Below are 12,745 nucleotides of genomic sequence, written 5' to 3' on the forward strand. Positions count from 1 at the left end.
GGGCTTGGGGGTGGGGAGAGGTGGCGGTGGGGGCGGGGTACTTATAGGAGGGGGGCGACTCCGGCTTGGGGAGGGGGCAACCCCGGGAGGCGTGCTCCTCCCAGACTCGGCGGAGGCGGCGGACTCCGACGCGGAGACGATGACGGGAGGCGGTGGCGCTCGCGGGCCGGCCTGGCTCGGCTGGGATTCGGCCCAGTCAGGCGCGCGGGATTTTTTATAAATAAATTTCACCGAATTTACATAAATCCTAGAAAAATAAATAAAAATCTAAAAATACCAAAACAAATTTTCACCGTCTAATTAAAATAATTAGAACGAGATGAACATTTTCTTGGCCCTAAAATGCAATTTTGAAAACGTGCAATTTTTCTAATGCGAATAAAATTGCAATAAAATCAAATATTTGATTTTAATATTTTTCCTCCAATACTTCAATTATTTTGGAGAAGTCATATTTTCTCCTCTCATATATTTTAATATGAAATATATTTTATTGGAGTGAAAAATAATTAAAACCCAAAATCCTCGTTTCATTATTTGATAAAACCAAAGATGAAAACCGGGAAATCCCCAACTCTCTCTCCGAGGGTCCTTGAGCTGCTTAGGATTTCGAGGATTTGCCAAAATGCAATAAAATATGCTATGCAATGATGATCTAATGTATAACATTCCAAATTGAAAATTTGGGATGTTACAAACCTACCCCCCTTAAGAGGAATCTCGCCCTCGAGATTCGGGTTGGCTAGAAAATAGGTGAGAGTGGTCCTTCCGCAGATCTTCCTCTCGCTCCCAGGTGGCTTCATCCTCGGTATGGTGGCTCCACTGAACTTTGCAAAACTTGATAACCTTGCTGCGGGTGACTCGGCTGGCATACTCAAGAATCTTAACTGGTTTCTCCTCATAAGTCAAATCACTATCCAACTGAATCGCCTCCAGTGGCACTGTATCTCTCAGCGGTATATCAGCCATCTCTGCGTGGCACTTCTTCAACTGGGAAACGTGGAATACATCATGAACTCCTGACAATCCTTCAGGCAATTCCAGCTTGTAAGCAACTTCCCCCATATGCTCCAAAACTTTGTATGGTCCTACAAAACGTGGCGCTAACTTTCCCTTAACTCCAAAGCGCTTCACTCCTCGAAGTGGTGATACTCGAAGATAAACTCTGTCTCCGACTTCATAAACTGTCTCCTTGCATTTTGAATCCGCATAGCTCTTCTGCCTGGATTGGGCTACCTTGAGCCTATCGCGAATCAACTTCACTTTCTGTTCAGACTCTTTAATCAAATCTGGTCCAAACAACTGGCGGTCTCCAACTTCGTCCCATAACAATGGTGTTCTACACCTCCTTCCGTACAAAGCTTCGAAAGGGGCCATCTTCAAATAGGATTGATAACTGTTGTTGTAAGAAAACTCTGCATACGGCAAATTGTCGTCCCAACTAGATCCATAATCTAGCGCACAAGCTCTCAGCATGTCTTCCAAAATCGGATTGGCTCTCTCGGTCTGTCCGTCTGTCTGTGGGTGAAAGGCTGTACTGAACTCTAGCCTGGTACCCAAAGTTTCATGTAACTGATTCCAAAACTTTGAAGTAAACTGGGTTCCTCTATCTGATACAATGGTCCTCGGAACTCCATCCAGACATACGATCCTAGTCATGTATATCTTTGCCAACTTAGCACTGGTGTAAGTGGTCTTCACTGGGATGAAATGAGCTACCGTCGTCAAACGATCGACTACAACCCATATCGAGTCATAGCCTGAACGAGTCTTGGGCAATCCCGTGATAAAATCCATGCCTAGTTTATCCCATTTCCACTCGGGTATCGGCAATGGCTGTAGCAATCCTGCTGGCTTCTGATGCTCTGCCTTCACTCTCTGACATACATCACAAACTGCTACATACTCCGCAATATCCTTCTTCATTCCGGTCCACCAGAAAGTATCCTTCAAATCCAAATACATCTTCCTGGGTGAATCGAATACGGCGAATCATGGGCCTCTTGCAAGATCAACTTCCTGATCTCCGGATCATTGGGCACATAAACGCGGTCCTCAAACCATAAGATATCGTGCTCATCCTCACGAAATCCCTTGGCTTTTCCTTTACTCATCCTTTTCTTTATCTCGTCAATCTCCTTGTCTGTCTTCTGAGCTTCTCTGATCTTTTCCATCAAGGTAGACTGAATCTCCAATGTTGCTACATAGCCTCTCAGAACTATTTCCAAACGTAGTTCACGAAGATCCTCGGCTAACTTCTTAGGTAATTCTCCGATCATGAGTGTGTTGACATGACTTTTGCGGCTCAACGCATCGGCTACTACGTTAGCCTTTCCAGGGTGATAATGCAATCTCATATCATAATCTTTTATGAGTTACAACCATCTCCTCTGCCTGAGATTCAACTCCTTTTGCGTGAAAATGTACTTCAAACTCTTGTGATCCGTGTACACCTCACAGTGATTTCCGATGAGAAAATGTCTCCATGTATTCAACGCATGCACTACGGCTACTAACTCCAAATCATGTGTGGCATAATTCTTCTCATGGGGTTTAAGTTGTCGTGAAGCATATGAAACAACTCTTCCCTCCTGCATTAGCACTGCTCCAAGTCCTCGACGTGAAGCGTCGCAATATACTTCATAATCCTTGCATTGATCTGGCAGAATCAACACTGGTGATGTAACCAAACGTTTCTTCAACTCTTGGAAACTAGCTTCACATTCCTCAGTCCAATTGAACTTGGTGTCCTTCTTCAACAGCTTTGTCATGGGCTTAGCAATCCTCGAGAAATTCTCAATGAACCTCCGGTAGTATCCTGCAAATCCAAGAAAACTCCGGATCTCTCCAACTGATGTGGGTGATTCCCAATTTGTCACAGTGACAACCTTGGTGGGGTCTACTGCTATTCCTTCTCCGGATATAACGTGTCCGAGGAATCCAACTTCCTTCAACCAAAACTCACATTTGCTGAACTTGGCGTATAACCGATGTTCTCTGAGCTTCTCAAGTACCAAACGCAAATGCTCCTTATGTTCCTCTTCATTCTTTGAGTAAACCAAAATATCATTAATGAATACTACGACGAACTTATCCAGAAACTCCATAAACACTTTGTTCATCAGGTTCATGAAATAGGCAGGTGCGTTCGTCAGACCAAATGACATAACGGTATACTCGTACAGCCCATACCTGGTGGTAAAAGCCGTCTTAGGTATATGCTGCTCTCGAATCTTCAACTGATGGTATCCTGATCGTAGATCGATCTTGGAAAATACCTTAGCTCCTTGTAATCGGTCAAACAGATCATTGATCATCGGCAGTGGGTACTTATTTTTGATGGTCACTTCATTCAATCCTCGATAATCAACAACCATCCTTAACGATCCATCCTTCTTCTCCACTAGAAGCACTGGCGATCCCCAAGGTGAAGAACTTGGGCGAATATAGCCTTTATCCAGTAACTCCTTAATCTGCTTCTTAATTTCCTCTAAATCCTTTGCGAGCATCCTGTACGGTCTCTTTGATATTGGCCCTGTGCCTAGCAAAAGCTCAATCAAAAACTCAATGTCTCTATCCGGTGGCATGCCTGGCAACTCCTCTGGAAATACATTCGGGTAATCCTTCACCACTGGTACTTCCTCCTGTACAAATCCTGATAAGGAATTTACTTGAGTCCTCTTCGGCACATGCCGGGATACATACTTAATCCTTCTTCCTTCTGGGGTGGTAAGCGAAATCGTTTTACTAGCGCAATCGATGTTTCCTCCGTACATCGATAGCCAATCCATACCCAAAATTACGTCCAAACCTTGCGACTCCAAGATTATCAAGTCTGAGGGGAAAACATGCCTACCTATGGACAATGGCATCTGAAAACATCCTTGGCTTGCCATATACTCGGCTCCTGGTAAACTTACTAACATAGGTGTTCTAAGAACTTTGGTGGGCAGTTTATACTTATCCACAAATCCCCTTGATATGTATGAATGCGATGCACCAGTATCAAAAAGAACGAGTGCAGTAAATGACTTAACCAAAAACTTACCTATTACTGCCTCAGGGTGTGCTTCAACCTCCTCCACGTAAACGTGGTTCACATGTCCTTTATTGAAAGGGTTAGGCTTCTTCCCAGAGCTTCCATTGCCATTTCCATTTTTAGCTTCGGGACATTCATTGGCATAATGTCCAGTCTTCTGGCACTTGTAGCAAGTGACTTGGCTCAGATCTCTCTTAACTGGGGTAGATGGGTTATTACGGTTCTGTCCGTTGCTTCCTCCATTCCCATTACCATTCTTGGGTCCACTATGGTTGTGCGAACCTCCTGCTCCATGGGTATGCTGAAAAGGTCCTCCCGAATTTGGGGTAAAACGTGGCTTCTGATGAGCTCCAGAATTGTACTTCCCTTGTCCATACTTCCTCTTGCGGCTTTCAATCTGCTGCTGCTTCCCTTCAATCATGAGAGCTCTATCTACCAACTCCTGGTAGTTGTTGAAGGTTGCTACCATCAACTGCATACTCAGCTCATCATTCAGTCCTTCCAAAAACTTCTCCTGCTTGGCTGCATCTGTAGCAACGTCATCTGGAGCATAACGTGCTAACTTACTAAAGTCCTCCACATACTGGCCTACGGTGCGTCCTCCTTGGCGTAGGTTGCGAAACTCACGCTTCTTCATAGCCATAGCTCCTGCTGAAACATGGGAACTACGGAAAGCTTGCTGAAACTGGTCCCATGTGACAGTGTCAATAGGGTGTGTGGCTGTGTAATTCTCCCACCATGATGATGCGGGTCCATCAAGCTGATGTGCGGCAAAACGCACTCTCTCCGCATCTGTGCATCCTGCAGTGGTCAACTCCCTTCCAACTTTGCGGAGCCAATCATCTGCAACAATCGGCTCGGTGCTGCTGGAAAACACCGGCGGATTCAGTCTCAAGAAACGGATTAAGTGATCAACAGGTGGTGGTGGTGGGTTGTTGTTGTTGTTGTTGTTGCCTTGGTTCTGTACTAATACTTGCATCAGGGCATTCTACTGCTGAATCAACTGAGTGATCTCCGGTGGGAAAACAAATCCGGTGTCGTGTCTCGGAGGCATCTGATAGGTTTAGAAAAGATGAGAATTTAGAATAGAATGAGGTCTAGAGAGAAAACACTACCCATATGCTCATGAGACAAACACAATCAATATCACTCAATCAATTCAAACAAGGCATACAATCGATCTAACTATCGTTACAAAGTGCTCGGACTATACTATATACATGGGGGAATACTACTACTGATTATGGTGGTCTACTAGAAATTTTGATCGGTCGAAGACTGCATGATATCTGCTCCAGCTTCATCAACAAAATCATCTTCACTGGGGTCCGAGTCGGTGTCGTCGATGATGATGTAGTTATCCGGGCAAGCGCAATCATCATCTTCTCCTCCTGGTGCTGGGTCTCCCATGAATACTCCGATCTTCTTTATCAGGTCGTCATTCTTCTCCAACAACGTGGCAATCTCCTCCTCATATCCATCGCGCGTAGACTTGAGTTCTTCCTCCAACTCCGTGATCTTGGTCAATGCCTTCTTCAGATCTATCATGCCTGTGCACATTTGGTCCTCCTGGCGATGAATGTGCTGGTTTAACTCCTGGATGAATGCTGCAATTGATCTATCCTTCTTGGTGCTGATCATCTCACATTGCTCATCTCGGCGCCCACAAATCTGATAAATAGTATCCTTAAGCTCCTTGTGGTAGACTTCTCCAATGCGTCCCATAGTGATTTGGGCTGCCATGCTCTTCCCTAAACTCCAGGTTGGTGCATCAAAGGAAAACTCTATAGGCTCAGTGACTAGCATGAACGTCCTTCCTGGAACTTGAACTTGAATCATCCAGCGCTCTTCTTCTGGTAGTGTGGCGTTGTAGGTCCTGGTGAAGCTTGGTATTCCGATGTTCAGGTATCTAGTGACTTCCTTCAAGTGTCGTCCAAAAGGTGTATCTTCATCCGGTTGCATGAACTTGTTCCTTGCATCCGCCATTCCTAAAAGAGTAGAAAATGGAGAGGAGTCAGAAATGAGAAGAGAGTAGTGTTCTAGAGTTTAAGCTTAGTAGTCGTGTCCTACAGTCAGCGTGTGCTCTGATACCACCTTGTAGCGACCAGACCTCAAACAGTCTGATCTACCGTGCACCAGTGTCATCCCTGGATCAGTAATGCTGACACGCACAGTACTTGGAGGATTTATAACAAAGTAGCAATCACACACTTATTACATCGAGTATCTCAAAAGAGAAATAAGTATGACAAATATGGCTTAAGGCCATCTAAAACGATAACAGCGGAAGACTTGGAAGATAAGTGAGTCCATCAACTCCAACGGCATCACTGAGTATAAGACCACGACCTAAGGCACCTTACTCGTCGTCTGAAAAGTCTGCAACATGAAACGTTGCAGCCCGAAAACGGGTCAGCACATGGAGTATGCTGGCAAAATAACACATAGAGAGTAATGAACAGAATAATGCTATCACTACATGCATATTTGGCTGGTGGAAAGCTCTATGGTTACAGTTTTGCGAAAAGCCAATTTTTCCCTACTGCAAAGGAATAAATTATTATTTTAACTATCATGGTGGTTGTTAAACATTGAGAATGGTTGACAGCATCTCAATCCCAATTAAGTATCATCCTTAACCCAACAAAATTAATTTGAGTAACATGATGAGATTCACATGATAATCCAAGTACTAGATACTCAAGATGTCCATAACCGGGGACACGGCTAATCATGATTAGTTTATACACTCTGCAGAGGTTTGTGCACTTTTCCCCACAAGACTCGATCTCCTCCGTTGGATTACTCGCACTACATGGTGTTTGAGTGACGGATGACCGAGACATAGTCTTTCAGAAGTGTTTGCACCTTACGATCGGGTAGACCGTTACACCTACTTTCCCCTACATCTGCTAGTCTACCACTGTAAGAGTTCACACAACTTAATCAACTATGCTAGAGCCCATAATAGCTTGTGGCTGCACACGGAAGTTTCTAGCATGAACAATCTCATGATCCCTTTGAGCCTGGGTGGCGGTCCAAAAGAAAACACGCAATCACTGGAATACCCAGGTGCCTCAATCCACCCAGATGTGTGTTTAAGTTGCCACCTTAAGTAAACCATTAAATTAACAATCTCACATCTGTCATGGATACACTCACCCAATCCACGTCTACTAGCATAGCATAGCAATATGAGCAAACGTAGAAGTAACTCCCAAAGGTTTGATAACAAAACAGGTAATAGGTACTACCTCATCTACTTCCCAATTACCGCAATTTAATTAGATCATAATCATGCAATGTTTGAGGATTGGTCTAATGCAATAAAACTGGGTAGTAAAGAGGTATGATCAAAGTGTTACTTGCCTTGCTGATGATCCGTGAAACCTAGAGATTCGAAGTAGCAAGCGGCGCACTCCGGGTACTCTATCGCAAACAAACAAGCATACAGTAAGCACTCAACTAATGCACAGGTAAAACTGAAATAAAAGATCTAACCAGAAAGTTCAACTTAAGAACTCCGGTTTGCAAAAAGAATCAAATCAAACGAAGCAAGGAAAGTCAAACGGCGAAAGAAACAAGCTTCGTTTACTAATCTGGATCTAATTCAAATTTTACAATAGCAAAAACTTGTTTGAGTTGGTTAAATGGAAAGAGAATTTCGAGACGAAACTCTAGGCGCTTGAATCGCCTGATTCCGATAAACGAGCGAAAAGATATACTAGAACGAAAATCGGATCAGAAATCGCGATCTGGAATAATCACGGAAAATCCGTGAAAAAGAAAAAACTGACGAACAGTTTATCGAACGAACGTTCATTAACTGTAACTAAACGATGAACACGTTCGTTAAAACGAACGAACCAGCGAACGCTCGCTAATTAACTAAACCGAGAAAAAGAAAAAAAACTAAACTGATCTATAAAGAAAAAGAAAAAAACCTAGGGTTTTCAAAAAAACCGAATCGTTTGTTTTTAACCGGACACGGCGGCGGCGGCTCGGTATACCTCCGGCGAGGCTCTCCGGCGAGGCGGGACGGCTCCGGCGGGGCGTCGCGGCTGCGGGGTGGCGGCGTAGGGCGGCGGGGTCGACGTCGGGGCGACGGGCGGCGGCTTCGGGCGGCTCCGGCGGTTTGGGGCGTCGGCGTCGGGCGGCTCCGGCGTCGGCGGGTTTCGGTGGCGGGGCGGCGGGCTTGGGGGTGGGGAGAGGTGGCGGTGGGGGCGGGGTACTTATAGGAGGGGCCGACTCCGGCTTGGGGAGGGGGCAACCCCGGGAGGCGTGCTCCTCCCGGACACGGCGCGGCGGCGGACTCCGACGGGAGGCGGTGGCGCTCGCGGGCCGGCCTGGCTCGGCTGGGATTCGGCCCAGTCGGGCGCGCAGGATTTTTTTTTAAATAAATTTCGCCAAACTTAAATAAATCCTAGAAAAATAAATAAAAATCTAAAAATACCAAAACAAATTTTCACCGTCTAATTAAAATAATTAGAACGAGATGAACATTTTCTTGGCCCTAAAATGCAATTTTGAAAACGTGCAATTTTTCTAATGCGAATAAAATTGCAATAAAATCCAAGTAAAATTGAATATTTGATTTTAATATTTTTCCTCCAATATTTCAATTATTTTGGAGAAGTCATATTTTCTCCTCTCATATATTTTAATATGAAATAAAAAAAATTCGGAGTGAAAAATAATTAAAACCCAAAATCCTCGTTTCATTATTTGATAAAACCAAAGATGAAAACCGGGAAATCCCCAACTATCTCTCCGAGGGTCCTTGAGCTGCTTAGGATTTCGAGGATTTGCCAAAATGCAATAAAATATGCTATGCAATGATGATCTAATGTATAACATTCCAAATTGAAAATTTGGGATGTTACAATAACCCAAACCGTGTTCCCCTCCCGGACTCCGCCGAAAAGAGACCATCACGGTTACACACGCGGTTGATGTATTTTAATTAAGTCAAGTGTCAAGTTCTCTACAACCGGATATTAACAAATTCCCATCTGCCACATAACCGCGGGCACGGCTCTCGAAAGTTTATACCCTACAGGGGTGTCCCAACTTAGCCCATCACAAGCTCTCACGGTCAACGAAGGATATTCCTTCTCCCGGGAAGACCCGATCAGACTCGGAATCCCGGTTACAAGACATTTCGACAATGGTAAAACAAGACCAGCAAAGCCGCCCGATGTGCCGACAATCCCGATAGGAGCTGCACATATCTCGTTCTCAGGGCAACACCGGATGAGACATCCTACGAGTAAAACCAGCCCTCAAGTTTCCCCGAGGTGGCCCCGCAGTCTGCTCGTTTCAGACCAACACTTAGAGAAGCATTGGCCCGGGGGGGTTAAAATAAAGATGACCCTCGGGTTGGCCGATCCAAGGGAAGGGTAATAGGTTGTTAGGCAAATGTAAAACCAAGGTTGGGCCTTGCTGGAGGAGTTTTATTCAAAGCGAACTGTCAAGGGGTTCCCATAACACCCAACCGCGTAAGGAACGCAAAATCAAGGAACATAACACCGGTATGACGGAAACTAGGGCGGCAAGAGTGGAACAAAACACCAGGCATAAGGCCGAGCCTTCCACCCTTTACCAAGTATATAGATGCATTAATTAAATAAGAGATATTGTGATATCCCAACAAATCCATGTTCCAACATGGAACAAACTTCATCTTCACCTGCAACTAGCAACGCTATAAGAGGGGCTGAGCAAAAGCGGTAACATAGCCAAACAACGGTTTGCTAGGAAAGGTGAGTTAGAGGCTTGACATGGCAATATGGGAGGCATGATATAGCAAGTGGTAGGTAGCGCGCCATAGCAATAGAGCGAACAACTAGCAAGCAAAGATAGAAGTGATTTCGAGGGTATGGTCATCTTGCCTGAAATCCCGCAAGGAAGAAGAACGAGTCCATGAAGAAGACAAACGGACGTAGTCGAACGGATCCTCACAATCGCAACGTAACCGGAACTATCAAGGAGAAGCGCAACCGGAAAGAAGGAAACATCATGGAAACAACCATCACATAAACATGGCATGATGCACAATCAAGTATGATGCATGTCCGGTTTAAAAAGGCATGGCATGGCAAAGTGCACAAACAACACTACAAATTAAGTGGAGCTCAATATGCAATGACTTGCATATTGACGAAACACCACATGACTCATTTAGTTCTCTCTTGGTTATGTACCCAACAATATTAAATGTTGTAAAACATGGCAAGGGGTGAAGCATAACAAAACTACCTATCTAGGCAAGTTTAAATGAGGCCGGAACAACAAACAAAAATTCCGGGAAATCCTCATATGCATATTTTTGATTTGGTACTGTTCTGACCTAAACACAATTTTAATGTTGTTAAACAGCAAAATAAAGCCACCATGTTAAACTAGGCATTTTCCCACCCCATTTACATATAAAGTTTATTAAATATGGAGCTACGGTTATTTAGTTATGAAATAAATCATTTTAACATGGCATTTGAGCAAATTTAAACAAACAGCAATTTAAACATTTTAAACATGCATGAAAGCAGCATATTATGAAACTAGATGAAATTCTAAGCATTTTACATATTTAAATCATTTTGATCCAATGCACCATTTGTGAGTTATTAAATGCATGATCTAGAGGGACTTTTCTGCAGAACAGAAAATCTCTGGAATAATGCTAAATTCGCTGGAATAGGAAAAAAAACACGCACAGGTCGGATTGCAGCATACCGCAGCAGCCCAGGAGGATCTGGCCCAAGTGGTTGAGTGACTGTTTGGCAAAATAAAAGAAACAGGGCCGTCCGGGACTCGAACCCAGGACCTCCTGATGTGTCTTCGAGGGAACAACCAGTAGGCTAGCTGATCTGCTTGTAGTGGAACATAGTGACAACTCTAAATAACCTATATGCCAGAACGGATCTAGGAATAGAACGAAGCTTCAGTTATGGAGGACGTTCTCACAGCGGGAAAAACAGAGGCTAGCGGCCATGGCGATGCTGGCCCTTGGCTGGCTAGGTAAGCGGAAGGAGCTGGGCGCCCCTAGCCTTGCACACACGCGGGCGCTGACAGGGGCGAACGAGGCGCTAGGGCGCCACTGGATCAGCTGCACGCAGCGATGCAGAGCAGTGACAGAACTTGGCGCGGCTTCAGCAGGATCGCGGGACAGGCGGAGGTCGGGAGGGCAACAGCGGCTGGACCCGGGCGCGAGCGAGGCAGGGTTGGTGGCGCGGACGACGCGGAGACGGCTGGATCCGGGCGGCGAGGCGCCGAATCCCCACTTGGCCGAGGCAGGGAAGGCCGGCGACGAGTTTTCTGCACGGAGACGGCGACGAGGGATTAGAGATGAGAGAGAGACGGGGACGCGCGACGGCGGGGCCTCACCGGTGAGGTCCGGCGTGGGACGGTGCGGACGGGAGGCCATTTGGACTGGGAGTGGCTGGGCTGTGGTCGACGGAAGGCGGACTTGGCGAGAGCTCCCGGCCACGAGGCGTGGTGCAGGGGAGGCGGACGAGGTCCCGTACGGGCGACAGTGATGCAACAGAAACTCGCCGGCGTTGAGGATGATGGCCGGGCGCGACGCGAAGCACCAAGGGGCGGCCATGGTGTCTCCTGACAGAGAGGAACAGGAGAGGGTGAGTGGCTAGGAGAGACAACAGAGGGGGGGACGAGGAAGGCAGAGAAACCACAGGAGGAGGAGAAGGGCAGCGGGGCTTATCTCGTGGTCAGGGCAGGGCCTTGAGGGCGCGCATGGTCGGGCTCCAGGAGGTGCTCGAAGCAGGGGATCCAGGGCGCGCGGATCCCGTTGGAGCTCAAGGGCGAGGGCGCCGCAAGGCGGCTGATCTGGTTGGGCGGATTGGGAGGGATCCCGATGAGGATGTGGCTGGTTGGGCAGGTGGAGGGCAGGGAAGAAATCGAGGAGGGACAAACTGGCGGCAGCGGAGGGATTTGGAGGATGGGACAGCTCTCCTAGAAACTAGGGTTTGGACTGAGGAGGGGTTGGTCTATATATAGCAAAGTGGGTCTAGGTTTGGACCCTCTGATTTACATCGGACGGTCGAGATAAAAAGGTTAAGAGAGATCCAATAATAAATCGAAGATATTAGAAGGATGTTTGGAGATGATCCGAATCCAACGGTGATGACTAAGCGGGTCGGGTTCGGGGAAGTCTCGGGCACGCGCGAGGGGTCTGGGAGAGGTTGACAAAGACAAAGAGGCCTGACAAAAGGTCAACGGGGGCAAAGATAGAAGTGGCAACCACGAATGACTACGAGTTTTATGAAAACATGTAGATGCAATGCAAATGATGACATGATGAAATGCAACATACAAATAAAACACACAGCGGTCACACAAAACATGGAAGGCATCTGGAGCGTCGGTCTCGGGGCGTCACAATGTTGTACTGCACCCGGCTGAATCTCTGGATGTACTTGTGCAGGGTCTCCCCTTCCTTCTGGGGAATGATGTGTAGATCACTGGCCTGGCCATGAGCTTGGTGGCCTCCTGTGAAGGCGCCAACGAACTCATGGCACAGATCCGACCAAGAAGAAATGGAATCCATCGGCAAGTGCATCAACCAAGACATCACATTGGGCTTGAGCGCCAGCGGGAAATAGTTGGCAAGCACCTTGTCATCGCGAGCCCCAGCAGCCTGCATCGCGATGGTGTAGATGTTGAGGAACTCGGACGGATGGGTTTTGC

General features: G+C 46.4%; 1 protein-coding gene across 3 annotated transcripts; it reads right to left on the minus strand.

Moving 5' to 3' along the window:
- Positions 1–5,160: 5,160 nt before the first annotated feature.
- Positions 5,161–12,018, minus strand: LOC141023327 (uncharacterized). 3 transcript variants are annotated; one of them, XM_073500038.1, is made up of 6 exons: positions 11,426–12,018; positions 11,006–11,356; positions 10,775–10,908; positions 9,931–10,019; positions 7,409–7,468; positions 5,161–6,027 (listed from the first exon to the last, which is right to left on the minus strand). In XM_073500038.1, exons 1-6 carry the CDS (start codon positions 11,643–11,645, stop codon positions 5,988–5,990), a joined length of 894 nt encoding a protein of 297 aa, XP_073356139.1. In that variant the 5' UTR covers positions 11,646–12,018; the 3' UTR covers positions 5,161–5,987. The 3 variants fall into 3 exon arrangements, with proteins under 3 accessions (XP_073356139.1, XP_073356138.1, XP_073356140.1); XM_073500037.1 differs by having other exon boundaries at positions 10,756–10,908; XM_073500039.1 differs by lacking the exon at positions 9,931–10,019 and having other exon boundaries at positions 5,752–6,027.
- Positions 12,019–12,745: the final 727 nt, after the last annotated feature.

This window comes from Aegilops tauschii, chromosome 5, assembly GCF_002575655.3.
Source record: "Aegilops tauschii subsp. strangulata cultivar AL8/78 chromosome 5, Aet v6.0, whole genome shotgun sequence".
Classification (NCBI taxonomy): domain Eukaryota; kingdom Viridiplantae; phylum Streptophyta; class Magnoliopsida; order Poales; family Poaceae; genus Aegilops; species Aegilops tauschii.

Excerpts from the sequence above, each read along its gene's own strand:
- LOC141023327 (XM_073500037.1), bottom strand. Across the intron at positions 7,469-9,930 it reads TCTTCCTTGCGGGATTTCAG|AGTACCCGGAGTGCGCCGCT; the intron begins GCAAGATGACCA and ends TGTTTGCGATAG. Across the intron at positions 6,028-7,408 it reads TTTCACGGATCATCAGCAAG|GAATGGCGGATGCAAGGAAC; the intron begins GCAAGTAACACT and ends CTACTCTTTTAG.